The sequence below is a fragment of the Salmo salar genome, chromosome 14 (assembly GCF_965601325.2).
Source record: "Salmo salar chromosome 14, fSalSal1, whole genome shotgun sequence".
In the NCBI taxonomy this organism is placed as follows: domain Eukaryota; kingdom Metazoa; phylum Chordata; class Actinopteri; order Salmoniformes; family Salmonidae; genus Salmo; species Salmo salar.
Window position 1 is genome coordinate 70,162,259 of NC_138304.1, and position 17,592 is coordinate 70,179,850.

Here is a 17,592-nt window from a genome sequence, read left to right on the forward strand (position 1 = left end):
ATATGTCTAGTTGCTGCTATGATATATGTTTCTTCCACCCAAGGCTAGTAGAATGCACTCCCAACCCACATCCATGAGGGTAAAGTGGGATGGAGAGATATACATCCTAGCCACATCCTCCAAACTCCCTCCAGTACAGCACAATAATTACAAAGATAGCTAGTTCTTGAATTAGATCAAGATTAAACCTGACAACATTCCCATGTGTAATAAAAGGTTAAGGTTATAATGAAAACCACTGCCATGCATTTGTCTCCTGTCTTCCCCCACTGAAGGAGGACCATTATCAGTTCCCATCTCTGCATGTATACCCTGCCATTTCCATTTGAGTGTTGCAGTAGTAAACATCTACCAAAACGTCTTACCTCCAACACGCACCACGGCCCTCTCCGCCGGGTCCAGCACCGAGTCGTGGGTCTTCCTCTTCCTCCTCTCTCCTCTCTCGTGTCTGGACGGTCGGTTCCAAGGTAGGGTGTCCCCAGGGGGGCCCTGGGGTCCGGACGGGCAGGGGGACAGGGAGCCCCCCGAGCGCTCGCTACGCAAAGACCGCTCGCTCCTCTCGCTAACGCAGGAGCGCTCGCTTAGTGTCTCCTCGTCCGAGGACTCCATCACGCAGGAGGGCTGGAAAAAGAGAGGGACTGGAGTAAAAGAGGAGGAGAAGAAATGGGGAAGAGTGTAGGGGAGGGGGTATAAATAAGGTCAGGACAAAAGGGGGGAAGAAAGAAGAGAGGAAAGAGGAGGGAAAGAAAGGAAGTATGAGAGATAGGCAATGCTGTATAATTCATCATCCACGGTGTAATCTGCCATAGCTCACGAATAACGCAAGGCTTCGTGTAATTCGTCTAAGTCACCGTGGTTACAACACGATGGTGATGACGATAGGGAGGAGGACGGAGGAAGAATTAGGTTAACAGAACTGCCAGGTCTGAATGACACTCAACGAGTTTGACGAGTTCTAAGTCGTATGACAGAAGACCATTACTCAACTTTCAAGACGGAGATGATTGACATAAAGGCAAAGCGGTTGGCTAGACACCACAATGTCACTGGAGCTCTGTAGTGAAAACACCTCCAACTTCAACCAATAGTCAATGAAGGACAAGGACAGGAAACTTTACAGCAGTATGACTTCCGTTACTCTACATTCATAATAGATGATTGACAGGTGGGTCTTGGGGTCATGATGATGATGGTTCAACGGACATTGCTGCTGAGTCACTGAGGTAATGATGTGGAAAGACCAAGGGACAGGTTGATCGAATACACTCGCTCCGGGTTCTATTAATACAGTCTGGGTCCTGGTCGATACTGGACTCTCTCCCTAGTCATGTAGAGAGAGGAGCACTGAGTTCTTCTGTGATCAGCTGGATGTGTATGGGACCCACGGGAACATGGACTACGGCTCTGTCCATCGTATTGGGGATCAATAACGCTGACCTCAGCGCAGTGGTGTCTGGGGACTTTGAATGGGTTTTACTGTCTAAAGACTGACCCTTGAACAGCCCAGCCCATTCTATGCTAAATGACTGACACAATTTGATTCTGGTTTTGTTCAGCTATTTTTCAGACTATTCCTTTGCAGTTGTACATCTCATGGGGGTCCTAGTTGACCACAAATCCGCCACGGTTTTCCATCTATCTAAATAAGGAAAGGTATTTTAAAGAGTTTTGGGCTTCCATCTGTAATCAGCCATTTGCAATTAACTGAAATTATACAAACTCCTTACTACTACAGCTGTGGTTTCATTGAGATGTGAGTAGTAAGTCAAACAAGCTAGCTACTATTTCTATCTGTGATAACTGTGGTGAATTTCCCTGTACTAGTCTAGCCCTGGGCATAACGCCTGCCCCACTTCCTCCAGCATGTCTCTTGAGGTACCAGGATGGGGTTAACCCTTCCCAGCGTCCTCAGCGTGCAGTTGGATCACTCAGTTTCCCTGCTGCTGCCTGACAGAGTGTTGGTTCTAAGGCGACCGGAGCCAGTGGTTTATAAATAGAGGCAGAATGGGGGTTCAAAGCCACGCTGTGTCATTATGGCCTTGTGTGGCATCGCGTGAAAGGAAAAGACAGCTTTTGAAAGAAAAACCAGAAAAATCCCCAAATAAAGTCATATTACAATCATTTCCTTTCCAATACAGCCCCCCCCCCCGTTCTCTCTTGCTCTGTCGCAGTCCTCTTCCCTCTCTCTCTCTTTCAGTCTTCTTCTCTTTCTCTGTCTCAGTTCTCTTCTCTCTTCCCTCTCACTCTGTCTCTGTCCTCTTCCCTCTCTCTCCCTCTGACAACAGTTGTTGGAGTTGGACCGTGTATGGATGCAGAACAGTTGACTGGGTTAATTTACAACTTGGCCTCCGGATTTGCATGGCCATGGATACAAGGTGTTCCCATCCAGAGCCGGGACTGAGTGATTCCAAAACAGCATTCCTTCATAGCCTTTGGACCGACTAAACGATTAACAGCTGTTGAATCCTTATTGATAGTTGAACAGGCAGCGGGGTTACCTATACGCATAAAGGCATATAATCCACACGGTGTTGTGTACGTGCATGAATATTCTTAGGAGACAGTTGAACGATCCTCATAGATATAGGCCCCCAGCTATGAGTAACACTGACACAATGACTAGACTCTCAACTCCCCCTCACTGGCGATCCAGACACGCTCCGATACTGACAGCCACTGTCAAAAGTCACAGCTAATGAGGTGCTGCTGGAGATGAGAGCGTGTGTGTGTGTGTGTGTGTGTGTGTGTGTGTGTTGAATCTATGATAATGAAATCCTATGTCATGTTCCGATCATCTCACTCCAAGCTGTGATCAATATTTCCCGAAGAGCAAACTGTCATATCCCTTTTATCAAGAGGATGCTCCCCTGAGAGAATGCTGGGGTCAGCGATGGAAGCATGCGTTGCTCTCAGGGAAGTACTCAATGTATCCTCTGAGAAATCTGTTTTATCGGTTGTTCAAATAACCTTCAAGAACAGCACTATATTGATTGATTTATCGTACTGCACCCACCGCCTGTTATGTTGTGTAGCTACCGGTATAATGACGATGTCTCTCTGGTGTCCCTGCCCATCATGACAAGGCACACAGTGCATATCAAAGAGCTGTGGGATAAAATGAGGAAATTCAGAGACAAATGGCCAGATCCGATCTTGTAGACAGACAGACAGCCGGCAGGAAGACGGACAGACAGGCAGGCAAGTAGATAGAGACAGATGGGCAGGCAGGCAGACAGAGATAGTGATAGATTGTTAATTGAGACAGATGTCTAGTTGACACAGTACTGTCTGACATTGCTTTTTGTTTTACTGCAAAGCCAACACAGAGTAGTTGACTGTGCAGCCTCAGCGACATTTTTTTCCATCTGGTTTCACAATGGTGGTTCCCGATTCCTGAATATTTCATGTGAAAAGGGGGTGTGTCCATGTGCACTGCAGCTGAAAAGGGCGTGAGAGTAGTAGCCATAATCTTTGGCAATGAGTATGAAGTATCACACTGGAATAGGAGAAAATCTGCCAAAGGTTTAAAATGGGATATAAATGACTACTTCACTGTTTACCTAGACTGTTTACCTCGGGCTAGATTGACAAACTGACCGAATGTTAGCTAATGATTTATGATCTTCACAAGGCTGCTCACAACAGGGAAATACATATGGCCATCTGGTGTGTGAATCGACGGGTGACTCCTGTATCTTGCTGTCATCTCTAGCAGATTTTTTGTTATATTTTCCATACAGCCTTTAGCGTGAAGAAGGCTGAACATAAGACGACTTCTGTAGAACATTCATTTATGCCGCTCTAGGGAGGTTTTTGATGAGTGCGCGGTCCCCATGGTATTATTACCGATAATGGCCGATCAATAAAATTATCCTATTCAGTGACACCTTCTATTCAGAAATCGAACATAAATTACACAATAGCTTGAATAAACAGCTCTTGCACAAGGCTATGGATTTATAGAAATCACAATAGACCATAGGCATAAGAATGTGTGTTCTGTAGAATAGTTGATGTGCGTTATGAGGAAAAGCGAGGAGAGGGCTTTAATATGTAGCGGAGACCGTATCCATGAGTGATCATAGATCGATCCTATTTCGAAATGTCTTGGGGAGCGAAGGCAAGGAGCATACTGGGGCCCTTTGTCCACACTGCCTGCATAACGGGCTAATAACATTTATCCATTTGTGATGCCGGTGTTAATAAAATGCGTTGTGTCACTCTCATTAGTAGAATAACATTGTTAGGCTATTCGACCTACAAACCCCTTCTCATTTCTCCTTTTCAAGCACAAAGCATCTAAACCAGGAGCAAGCATGGATTAAAAAAAATCGATTTTGATAGGCTATAATAAAACGATAGGCCTATCTGACCAAAATAATATGAACTCTGTACATTAGTATTTATATCCTAATGAATTAATTACACCAATGATTTTATGAATTGCATAAATATCAACTTTTTACTCTGCAATTAAGAACAGATATTGAATAAGGGAATAGTTTTACCACATCGGTAATACAAATGCAACTGAAAATCAACCATAATACATGTATTATATCATATGTATTTCACAATCTCAGACGTCTGGCAATATGATTCAGACTACACATGGTGTGTTCCCCGACACCCGAAACCTTACCGGAGAATAGCGGTCCTCGAGTCGGAATATTTTACAGGGTTACAGAGACAGGGATGCTGTGGCTCTTCGAGTCGCCCTCCTCACGACAAGCGTATTTCCTCTTTCGGAAGCACGTTTAGTTACAGACGGTCTGATCAGGGCTGCTACTCAGCCGTTTGTACTGACCCGGGACAAGGAAGCGATGAATACCACGACTGTGATTCGGTAATGGCTGTCTATTCCCCTCCTTCCCTCTCCCGTTCTTTCCTGTCTCTACAACCCCCACCTCGCCCTCGCTCTACTAACCTCATCAACGGGTAGGCTATATCAAGGGTTTATCATTTAACCCATAGTTATTGGAGAGGAGATGTTAAGTGTCCCTAAAATTGAATTTCGGTGTGTTCTAACTTCAGCTACACTATTCGCTCACGGCCAACTGGCACGACGCACGCTATTTTTTGGGGGGGAGAAAGAGGCGTTTACTTTTGGCATATTTGTGGATGCATAGCAACCACGAAATAGCTGTATTTAGCCACTGCTTTTGCAACAGGTCTTGCTTTGTCTTTGCATGTGCATGTGATCATATTAATCCTTAATCCTTTGATCTATCACCCCTGTTTCTCCTGACCCCTCCTCCCCCCCATCTCCAATATGTATTTATGCAACTAAATAACTACATCTTTTCATAGTTTTGTAGGACCCTCCCAGTCCTACAGGTCCAGTTTGTCCGGCCGGGAGAATAGCTTGCAAGAATGGTCCTCCCTGGATAACCATTGGCCACTATATACACCGACCCTCCCTCCCTCCGCGGAGCAGTCAGAGAGCGCAACGGAATGCTGTCCAACAGTTCAGGACTAACTAGGCTCGCTGCTGATGTTTTAATCAAACAAAGGCTAAGGCCAATTCTGTGGGACTGGCCAAATGAGAAGCAGTGCAATTTTGCAATTTAGACCGGAGACTTGCTTCAGAAGATAAAAGGTACCATACCGTTTGGCTGTAATATGTAACATGCTGCTTAACTTTACTGACATAATAAAACAATCTCCTTTAAAATCCCCTTTGTTAATCAAAATAAGTGAAGAACGCATTTCTGTAATTGACAATAAATCAGGTCAACTGCAAGGCATTAAAGCAGCACAATACGCCTATAGTTTTGTAAAAGAAAATGCAGTGCCCAGACAGGCCAAAATCCCCTTACCCAAACACTTTATTAAAACCTTGTGATGACTAGCCTAGACCATACTGTTGCCTTTTCACCTTGTCCCACGGCCTAGATACAATGTCACCAACAGACTCTGAAATGAATCAGAAAAATAACGTGCAACCCTTTGGCGGGAGTCAGGCCATGAGGCAATCTTTTGTCACTTCTGAAAAATTCAGCTCCTACCCGCGCCCCTCCCTCCAAACACTAAATCAAAACGGTGTATCAACTATATAGTGACAGCATTGGTATCTCTTCATTTTGGTAAATAACCCTTGTGATTAAGGCAGAGGCTAAACTCACTCCATAATACTTAATTCTCCACCCTATATCAGCAAGTAATAAACCCTTTATTTGTGTTGCCACTAAACACGATGGACATCACTTACTTTTGTCAAGCATTGTAACAGACGCCTATTTACTTCAAATATGATTTGACACGGATTAGGTAGATCGGAGATTGTGTAGTACTTACTTGGCTCTTTGCGCCACCTTGTGGTGACATGGAGGATCTCCTAATCTTATTAGGGCTAGTGAAACACTTGGTAATTTAATTGGGATTTCAGAGTGCGTTCATTCATATTTGAATTACATTAGGAGAAGCTGATCAACTAATCCATCAACTCTGATATTTACCAGAATTAGGTGACAGGGTTTAGAGTTGAGTGAGGTTCAGATATCATCAACTCCACACTTCCAAGCAAGGCTGGTTTATAAGGATATCATTAGGATATTTCTGATTGTCATTTCTGGAAGTCTCATATGTTTAGTTTTTTCAAGGATATTAATTATGCTGGTTATATCGTCTGTAGTGCTGTAGTACTCCAACTGTTGCTATGTTTGTCCTAAAACAAGTAGGCTAATTTGAAATCATTTCATTTTTTTAACGAATACATTCACGCTCAAAACATAATGTCTTGTAGAGTTAGTATGGTATTACAAATAATTTAGTTAAATCGGTAGTATTAACACATTCAAAACCAAGATCACAAATATAGTGAACAAACAAACCTGAGTTCACATATCATAAATCACCTTCACATTTCTGTCCCTTTCTTCCAATCATCTCTCCCTACACTGTACCTAAAAAAGGAGAAAGAGAAAATCATACAAGGTTCATGGTCAATAATATTTATTTGCTAACTTGCAAAGGGTTGGACACGAACAATAAAGTGATCTCTGAATAACAATTATTATACACAAGTTGGGGGGGACACCTTGTGGTCAACAAGGTCAAGGCCTGTCATCAGCCTGAGCGCCGGTGTGGTGCGCTGGGGTCTGGTAGGTGCCCTCCTTCACCATCTTGTCCCGCTGCTTACGGATCTCATACAGCCTCTTGTGCTACAGACAGACAGAGAGAGAGAGCAATCCACGTCAGACACTTAGTTGTGAGAGAGGCTGTCAAACTTTTTTGGGGGTGCAAGCTCAGAACTTCTTAAGGAGGTATTGGTGTTTTTTCAGCTCTTTGCTGATCAAAACCACAATTCTCTTCATTCATCAACTCAATGTATTTTTAACAAAAACTGTCAAAACAAAAGCATTTCCTCTAGTCTTGACGCTCTTAATTTGGTATTGAACACCAAAGCTTCCACTAGGGGTGTGAACGTTTTAAACGGTAAAATATTTCAACGAAATTGGGATCCTTGTCGTTAAGAAAATTACCTAACCGGAAAACAATGGGTTTTTTTACGTCGATGCAGAACAGCATAATTGGTACATTTCCGCAAAAATAAGAGCGTTGAAGAGCCAAGCTCAACTTCTCAGCTGTTTTGGTGCCCGGTCTACCACGCTGTAAACCGCATGAAGCAAACCAGTGCACGAGCAGGTACTTTATATGACTGAAGTGTTGCATCTCACTCATCTCAACATCCTAGCCTATTCATTGATGATATGCCATGTTTTACTGCGAGACATTGCATGCCAAGAATTGCGAGATACAGCTTTCCATTGCTAGATACAGCTTTTGATTGCCAATAGATAGTCAGAACTGTGCACTAGGCCTGTCTGCCGACCTGCCTATACTGTGCCCTCCACTCTCTCTCCGTCCCTTGCTAGCTCGCTATGACAGATGCGAGTGTAGGGCCGTCCCCGACTAAAATAAATCTTGGTCGACCGAGAGTCTTAAGTTTGATTGGTCGAAATTTTTAAAATGTGTATTTTTCCATATATACAGAGCATTCCGAAAGTATTCAGACCCCTTGACTTTTTCCACACTTTATGTTACAGCCTTAGTCTAAAATGTATTACAGTTTTTTTTCCCCTCATTAATCTACACACAATACCCCATAATGACAAAGCAAAAATAGGTTTTTAGACATTTTTGTAAATGTCAACAACAACAAAAAGTTTACGGAAATATAACATTTACATAAGTATTCAGACCCTTTACTGAGTACATTGCTGTAGAACCTTTGGCAGCGATTACAGCCTCAAGTCTTCTTGGGTATGACACTACAAGCTTGGCCCACCTGTATTTGGGGAGTTTCTCCCATTCTTCTCTGCAGATCATCTCAAGCTCTGTCAGGTTGAATGGGCAGCGTCGCTGCACAGTTATTTTCAGGTCTCTCCAGAGATGTTCGATTGGGTTCAAGTCGCGGCTCTGGCTGGGCCACTCAAGGACATTCAGAAACTTGTCCTGAAGCCACTCCTGCGTTGTCTTGGCAGTGTGCTTAGGGTTGTTGTCCTGTTGGAAGGTGAACCTTTGCCTCAGTCTGAGGTCCTGAGCGCTCGAGCAGGTTTTCATCAAGGATCTCTCTGTACTTTGCTCCGTTCATCTTTTCCTCGATCCTGACAAGTCTCACAGTCCCTGCCGCTGAAAAATATCCCCACAGCATGTTGCTGCCACCACCATGCTTAAGTGTCGGGATGGTGACAGGTTTCCTCTAGACGTGACGCTTGGCATTCAGGCCAAAGAGTTCAATCTTGGTAACATCAGACCAGACAACCTTGTTGAAACATCAATGGCAACAGGATGCACATGAGCTCGTTTTCGAGTCTCATAGCAAAGGGTCTGAATACTTGTGTACCAAACTCACTAAAAGTGGCAGTAATAAAGCCTCTCTTGAAAAAGCCAAATCTTGACCCAGAAATTATAAAAAACTATCGGCCTATATCGAATCTTCCATTCCTCTCAAAAATTTTAGAAAAAGCTGTGCACAGCAACTCACTGCCTTCCTGAAGACAAACAATGTACACAAAACGCTTCAGTCTGGTTTTAGACCCCATCATAGCACTGAGACTGCACTTGTGAAGGTGGTAAATTACCTTTTAATGACGTTAGACCGAGGTTCTGCGTCTGTCCTCGTGCTCCTAGATCTTAGTGCTGCTTTTGATACCATCGATCACCACATTCTTTTGGAGAGATTGGAAACCCAAATTGGTCTACATGGACAAGTTCTGGCCTGGTTTAGGTCTTATCTGTCAGAAAGATATCAGTTTGTCTCTGTGAATGGTTTGTCCTCTGACAAATCAACTGTAAATTTCGGTGTTCCTCAAGGTTCCGTTTTAGGATCACTATTGTTTTCACTATATATTTTACCTCTTGGGGATGTCATTCGAAAACATAATGTTAAATTTCACTGCTATGCGGATGACACACAGCTGTACATTTCAATGAAACATGGTGAAGCCCCAAAATTGCCCTCGCTAGAAGCCTGTGTCTCAGACATAAGGAAGTGAATGGCTGCAAACGTTCTACTCTTAAACACGGACAAAACAGAGATGCTTGTTCTAGGTCCCAAGAAAAGAGATCTTCTGTTGAATCTGACAATTAATCTCGATGGTTGTGCAGTCATCTCAAATAAAACTGTGAAGGACCTCGGCGTTACTCTGGACCCTGATCTCTCTTTTGAAGAACATATCAAGACTGTTTCAAGGACAGCTTTTTTCCATCTACGTAACATTGCAAAAATCAGAAACTTTCTGTCCAAAAATGACGCAGAAAAATTAATCCATGCCTTTGTTACTTCTAGGTTGGACTACTGCAATGCTCTACTTTCCGGCTACCCGGATAAAGCACTACATAAACTTCAGTTAGTGCTAAATACGGCTGCTAGAATCCTGACTAGAACCAAAAAAATTGATCATATTACTCCAGTGCTAGCCTCCCTACACTGGCTTCCTGTTAAGGCAAGGGCTGATTTCAAGGTTTTACTGCTAACCTACAAAGCATTACATGGGCTTGCTCCTACCCATCTTTCCGATTTGGTCCTGCCGTACATACCTACACGTACGCTACGGTCACAAGACGCGGGCCTCCTAATTGTTCCTAGAATTTCTAACCAAACAGCTGGAGGCAGGGCTTTCTCCTATAGAGCTCCATTTTTATGGAATAGTCTGCCTTCCCATGTGAGAGACGCAGACTCAGTCTCAACCTTTAAGTCTTTACTGAAGACATATCTCTTCAGTAGGTCCTATGATTAAGTGTAGTCTGGCCCAGGGGTGTGAAGGTGAACGGAAAGGCTGGAGCAACGAACCGCCCTTGCTGTCTCTGCCTGGCCGGTTTCCCCTCTACCCACTGGGATTCTCTGCCTCTACCCCTATTACGGGGGCTGAGTCACTGGCTTACTGGTGTTCTTCCATGCCGTCGCTGGGAGGGGTGCGTCACTTGAGTGGGTTGAGTCACTGACGTGGTCTTCCTGTCTGGGTTGGCGTCCCCCCTTGGGCTGTGCCGTGGCGGAGATCTTTGTGGGCTATACTCAGCCTTGTCCCGGGATGTTATGTTGGTAGTTGGAGATATCCCTCCAGTGGTGTGGAGGCTGTGCTTTGGCAAAGTGGGTGGGGTTATATCCTACCTGTTTGGCCCTGTCCGGGGGTTTCATCGGATGGGGCCACAGTGTCTCCTGACCCCTCCTGTCTCAGCCTCCAGTATTTATGCTACAGTAGTTTATGTGTCGGGGGGCTAGGGTCAGTCTGTCACATCTGGAGTATTTCTCTTGTCTTTTCCGGTGTCCTGTGTGAATTTAAATATGCTCTCTCTAATTCTCTCTCTCTCTCTCTTTCTTTCTCTCTCTCGGAGGACCTGAGCCCTAGGACCATGCCTCAGGACTACCTGGCTTGATGACTCCTTGCTGTCCCCAGTTCACCTGGCCCTGCTGCTGCTCCAGCTCCAACTGTTCTGCCTGCAGCTATGGAACCCTGACCTGTTCACCGGACGTGCTACCTGTCCCAGACCTGCTGTTTTCAACTCTCTGGAGACAGCAGGAGCGGTAGAGATACTCTCAAAGATCGGCTATGAAAAAGCCAACTGACACTTACTCTCGTGTTACTGACTTGTTGCACCCTCGACAACTACTATGATTATTATTATTTGACAATGCTGGTCATTTATGAACATTTGAACATCTAGGCCATGTGCTGTTATAATCTCCACCCGGCACAGCCAGAAGAGGACTGGCCACCCCTCATAGCCTGGTTCCTCTCTAGGTTTCTTCCTAGGTTTTGGCCTTTCTAGGGAGTTTTTCCTAGCCACCGTGCTTCTACACCTGCATTGCTTGCTGTTTGGGGTTTTAGGCTGGGTTTCTGTACAGCACTTTGAGATATCAGCTGATGTAAGAAGGGCTATATAAATACATTTGATTTGATTTTATGTAAATAAGGTATTTTTATTTGTAATAAATTTGCAAAAATGTGTTACAATTTCCTTCCCTCTGCGGTCCAACGCATCCCAAACCATCTCAATTGGGTGGAGGTCGGGTGATTGTGGAGGCCAGGTCATCTGATGCAGCACTCCATCACTCCCCTCCTTCACATAGCCCTTACACAGCCTGAAGGAGTTTTGGGTCATTGTCCTGTTGAAAAACAAATAATAGCCCCACTAAGCCCAAACCAGATGGGATGGCGTATCGCTGCAGAATGTTGTGGTAGCCATGCTGGTTAAGTATGCCTTTTGTCAGAATTCTAAATAAATCACTGACAGTGTCAGCAGCAAAGCACGCCCACACCATCACACTTCCTCCTCCATGCTTCACGGTGAGAACTACACATGTGGAGATCATCCGTTCACCTACTCTGCATCTCATAAAGACACGGCGGTTGGAACCAAGTATCTCAAATTTGGACTGATCAGACCAAAGGACAGATTTCCACCGGCTAATGTCCATTGCTCGTTTTTCTTGGCCCAAGCAAGTCTCCTCTTCTTATTGGTGTCCTTTAGTAGTAGTTTCTTTGCAGCAATTCGACCATAAAGGCCTGATTCACGCAGTCTCCTCAACAGTTGATGTTGAGATGTGTCTGTTACTTGAACTCTAAAGCATTTATTTGGGCTGGCTGCAATTTCTGAGGCTGGTAACATTTACATTTTTACATTTTAGTCATTTAGCAGACGCTCTTATCCAGAGCGACTTACAGTAGTGAGTGCATACATTCATACATTTTTTTTCCGTACTGGAAAAACTGGTAACACTAATGAACATATCCTCTGCAGAAAATGTAACTCTGGGTCTTTCTTTCCTGTGGTGGTCCTCATGAGAGCCAGTTTCATCATAGCGCTTGATGGTTTTTGCAACTGTACTTGAAGAAACTTTCAAAGTTCTTAAAATGTTCCGTATTGACTGACCTTCATGTCTTAAAGTAATGATGGACTGTTGTTTCTCTTTGCTTATTTGAGCTGTTCTTGCTATAATATGGACTTGGTCTTTTACCAAATAGGGCTATCTTCTGTATACCACCCCTACCTTCTGTATACCACCCCTACCAGCCAACAAGTGCTCAGTTAATTTTTTTATTTAACCTTTATTTAACTATACCACCCCTATCTTGTCACAACACAACTGATTGGCTCAAATGCATTAAGAAATTCCATAAATTAACTTTTAACAAGGCACACCTGTTAATTGAAATGCATTCCAGGTGACTACCTCATGAAGCTGGTTGAGAGAATGCCAAGAGTGTGCACAGCTGTCATCAAGGCAAAGGGTGGCTACTTTGAAGAATCTCTAATAGAAAATATATTTTATATAATATACTTGTTTGGTTACTACATGTTTCCATATGTGTTATTTCATAGTTTATGTCTTCACTATTATTCTACAATGAGGAAAATAGTTAAAATAAAGAAAAACCCTTGAATGAGTCCAAACTTTTGACTGGTACTGTATATGGAACATTTAACAGTTAGGCTATTGACTATAGAGCTAATTAAGTTGGAGTTTACTCTCTCCTCACTTTTGTTAAACAATTAAGGCACGGGCTGTTTTCTTGTCTCCTATCTCTGCTGCTACCTCCGCCGCATTGTTCTCAACACCAATATGCTGATTAACTTTGCTATTACGCAGATTGCAACATGGTCTAGGAAAAGGTGCGAATTCAACAGTGCATTGATGTTTCAGAACCGTTGACAGTGACCGCTATGAAATGCGGGAGAAAGCGCGTTTGTTATAAAATAATATAATTTTTATTAGTGTTGCACCATTGGCCTTAACCCTGTACAACTTCAATAGCACATGCCTAAGAGTGATGGACTGTGCCATGATTCAGACAGGTGTCTTGTACACCATGATATTTTTATTATTATTTTTGCTACTGCTTGACTAAAGAAATCTCAGTCGACCAACAGCCTATCGACCAAACAATCGACCAGTCGACTAAATGGGGTCAGCCCTATGCGAGTGTTTGTGTTCTCGGAAGTACGGCAACTAATCAGTCTCCTCCAAAAATACAGAATCTTAGGAGTCGATTCCGCTAGGAATATTGACACTGCAAGGAGTCGAGGAATCAATTATTTTAGAGTCGACTCTACTACTACGTCATCGTCGTTAACAGTTGGAAAATGGCAGAGAAAGGCAAGCGACAGCATCAGTCCCGTATGGTAATACTTTGAGAAGTTAAATGACAAGGAATTGCAAACTTTGCAAGGTGGAGTTGAAGTACAGTAATGGTAGTACAGGTGCAATGCTTCACCATCTGAAAGGGACGCACCGTGAGATCCAGGCAGTTGCTGCCAGCAGCGCCACTGCATTATGAATTCACGTGACATTTTATGCATTTGTCTTATCGTTTTAATGTACATTTAAACGTTAAGAACATTTTTCCATTTGTCACATCCCTAGGATGGACACCCATGTAGGAGGACAAGCAGTTATTTTATCAGACATGGATATCAACTGACAACTCCTCAACCGGTCTTGGTTGATGAAATCACAAGTGTTTATTGGGAAAGGACATGAAAATCTCACACACACACACACAATCAATCTTCACAGTTCACACACACTCTTAAGCTCAGATATCCTACACTCACCGTCTTCTCTCTGTGCATGCACTCATAGAAGTCCTCAAACTCAAGCTTGCATTCCTTCTTGGCACGGGTCTGACCAATGCCATCCGCACACTCGATCCACTCCTTCTCAAAGGCGTGGCAGCGGGGTGCCCGTTTGTATGGCTGGTCTCCACCCTGGATCAACATCCATTTGTCTATGTTGATGCCCAACTTCCCCTGGAGGTCGATGAATGGCATGATGCTGCAGGAGGGGGGGAAGAGAGAAGAGCAAGAGTGATGCTAAAGGTTTCTGATTAGAAAGGGGTCTTTCTGTGGCATCGTGGTTTTAGAAAGGGGTCTTTCTGTGGCATCGTGGTTTTAGAAAGGGGTCTTTTGTGGCATTGTGGTTTTGGCAATGCAAATGTTTTCCTTAGAGTCATTGCGGCCATAATAACAAAGGGTGCATTCACTAACATTAGGAACCAAGCGGAAGCAAACAGAATTTGTAGGGTGTACAGCAATGAAATTATTAATTTATTCAAGGTTTATACAAATATGTCCATTCAGTCAGAAAAACAGCAGTCCAAACCCCATGTCTCTACCATATATGGTTCAAAAGTTAGACTATTTACTCTGAGAATTTAGCATGTTTAGAGTGAATGGAATGTCATCACAATGGTCACGTCAGCAATAAGGCCTGAGAGGGTGTGGTATATGGCCAATATACTACGGCTAAGGGCTGTTCTTATGCACAACGCAACGAGGAGTGCCTGGATACAGCCCTTAGCCGTGGTATATTGGCCATATACCACCAACCCCTGAGGTGCCTTATTGCTATTATAAGCTGATTACCAATGTAATTATAGCAGTAAAAATAAATCTTTCATCATACCCGTGGTATACAGTCTGATATACCACAGCTGTCCACCCAGTTTATAATGCTCAACACAAATCTGTCAATATAACTCTGTGATGCTGCTCAAGTTGACAAGCTAACTAGTTGCTGCAGTTTTGTGAATGAAAACATGGCCTTTTTCTAAATGAAATCCACTGAATACAAAACTAAATAGGGACTAGATATATATTTATTTACAAAGCTAACAGACTGAATTTCCCGGCGAAGACAATCTGTTCTTGTTATTGTGTATTTCTGACTCTTTCCGTTTAAATTGCCATAGAAACTGCCCCTCAACGTAGAGTATTCCCAGTTATAGGCAATGAAAGACAAGGATCTGGAGATGAAAATGACTAAGGTATCAAGTTGATTTTGATTTGGTCCAACCAGCGGAAACACCTCCAAATGGTACCACCTCACAAAACCAAATATAGAAGAGATACAAACATGAGCTGCGAAGTCTAAACGGTCGATATTTTTTTATTATTGTTTTTGCTACTGCTTGACTAAAGAAATCTCGGTCGACCAACAGCCTATCGACCAAACAATCGACCAGTCGACTAAATGGGGTCAGCCCTATGCGAGTGTTTGTGTTCTCGGAAGTACGGCAACTAATCAGTCTCCTCCAAAAATACAGAATCTTAGGAATCGATTCCGCTAGGAATATTGACACCGCAAGGAGTCGAGGAATCAATTATTTTAGAGTCGACTCTACTACTACGTTATCGTCGTTAACAGTTGGAAAATGGCAGAGAAAGGCAAGCGACAGCATCAGTCCCGTATGGTAATACTTTGAGAAGTTAAATGAGAAGGAATTGCAAAACGGTCACAGCAAATTAACGTTCATATTTCCTCAACACTGTCAAGTACAAATATATTAAGGTTATAATATTGTAGAGAACAATATAATGATTAATTATGTAATTTATAATGACATAGGACAAAGAAAACGACGTTGCGACATTCATTTCGTAGCACCCTCTTCAATTGCCCCATTTTTCGCTACATTGTACAGTGAGTGAACGCAACAGAATTTGTCCAATAAAAACTGGTTTTAGTTGCAAAATTGTTGAGTAAAAGGTTTCTTCTTCTTCTATGAGGTTTAACGGCGGTTGGCATCCAATTTGTTGCATTACCGCCACCTACTAGACTGGAGTACAACTCCCTTATACTTTACTTGAAAAATAAATATGTATTAAATAAATACCCTACCATCACACACTATATACTCACCAATTTCAAAATGATATAAAATAAAAACAACCCCCCCCCACTCATTAAATGTATTTATTCCTACCTCATGCCATCACCCTGAAAGGATGGGACATCACTTCACACATCTTGTAACTCTTCTGCTGTCAAGTCTCGAACACCAAAATACCTCTCTGCAGCTGCCACCACAACCTCCAAACGTTTGCTACGGTCTTCGTCTAATAAATACTGGTACACCCAATGTGATAGAGGTGGATGAAATCTCTCTGACATTTTTCTGAGCCATCTAGCTGTAAATTATTGTTAATACAACTGGAGGCATCAATATTAATTCAGGTCCAATAGCTAACGTTAAATGTTCAGTAAAATTACCTAGCTAACGTTACTAACTCTCGAGAAGGGGCCACATACACAGCCATAGGCGCGGGCATTAAATTATACGTGAATGGGCAAGTTAGCTACTATGAAATGTCTAGCCTGGGACAGTTGTTTCAAACATGATAGCTAGCTACTGTAGCTTGTTAACGTTACAGCTTGCCAACCTTAGCTAGTTAGCTAACTAACGTTAGTCATCGCAACGTTGTAATTAGACATTCATACAAGCCTATTATCTAGCTATTGGTAGCTAGCAATATTTAGCAGGCATGGGATGCACTTATTGCACTCGACTTCATTGTCTAGCTAATTGTTTAGCTTGCTAGCTAACTATTGATACACGGACCAACTGACTAAAGTTAGCTACTGACTAACAGGCCACTCGCGCTGTATGTGGTGACTCACTAAACTGCTTCTACTGTATTGTCAAAAGTTATGTAAATATGGTATAACTGTCATTATTTACCGCGTTTTGTTGAAGTCACTTTAACCTTCTGTGTGGGTCCCCGTTACTTTACGGTAGAGTGAGCCTAAGCCTGAAATCAGACGGTCGCTTGGAAACCCAACCTATATTTACGACACTACTGTAAAGAACCTAGGTGTCTTAACCCAAACTGGACGATGTTGAGGAAGCTAATCAAATGTTTCGTTTATCAAGCCACCAATTTACTTTGAAAAAGTAGTTCACTCCCTCGTGATAAATTATATCAAATATGTTATAGACTACAAAATAGTACGAACAGATGTTAAAATGTGTAATTTAGCTTATTAAACAAAACTGTGTGTAGTTCCAGTAGTTAGTTACACCACTACAGGGCAAAAAAAAGAAATTAACTACTGAACATTTTAATTTAGTTTACTACCACGAAGCTACTGCAAAACATAGTTAAATTGCTAGTTAAACTACAGTGCCTTCAGAAAATGTTCATACCCTTTGACTTATTCCACATTTTATTTTTTTTACTTATTCCACATGTAGTGTTACAACCTGAATTTGAAGTGGATTAAATAGATTTCTCACCCATCTACACACAATACCCATAATGAGTGAAAATATGTTTTTAGAAATGTTTGCACATTTATTGAAAATT

The 17,592-nt window shown here is 42.7% G+C and overlaps 2 protein-coding genes across 3 annotated transcripts in view; both read right to left on the minus strand.

Annotated features, from left to right (window-relative positions):
• LOC106570016 (microtubule-actin cross-linking factor 1) overlaps positions 1-5,062 on the minus strand; it is a 280,592-nt gene extending 275,530 nt beyond the window's left edge. The window contains 2 exon segments of the mRNA XM_082961118.1: positions 366-638; positions 4,643-5,062. Coding sequence (XP_082817244.1) covers positions 366-609 — 244 coding nt within the window. The 5' untranslated portion in view covers positions 610-638; positions 4,643-5,062.
• A 1,875-nt stretch (positions 5,063-6,937) lies between these two features.
• On the minus strand, positions 6,938-17,091 carry LOC106570015 (NADH dehydrogenase [ubiquinone] iron-sulfur protein 5). Of its 2 annotated transcripts, XM_045693763.2 has the most exons (4): positions 16,968-17,016; positions 16,212-16,354; positions 14,062-14,281; positions 6,938-7,163 (listed from the first exon to the last, which is right to left on the minus strand). In XM_045693763.2, exons 2-4 carry the CDS (start codon positions 16,214-16,216, stop codon positions 7,056-7,058), a joined length of 333 nt encoding a protein of 110 aa, XP_045549719.1. In that variant the 5' UTR covers positions 16,217-16,354; positions 16,968-17,016; the 3' UTR covers positions 6,938-7,055. The 2 variants fall into 2 exon arrangements, with proteins under 2 accessions (XP_045549719.1, XP_045549720.1); XM_045693764.2 differs by lacking the exon at positions 16,212-16,354 and having other exon boundaries at positions 16,968-17,091.
• Positions 17,092-17,592: the final 501 nt, after the last annotated feature.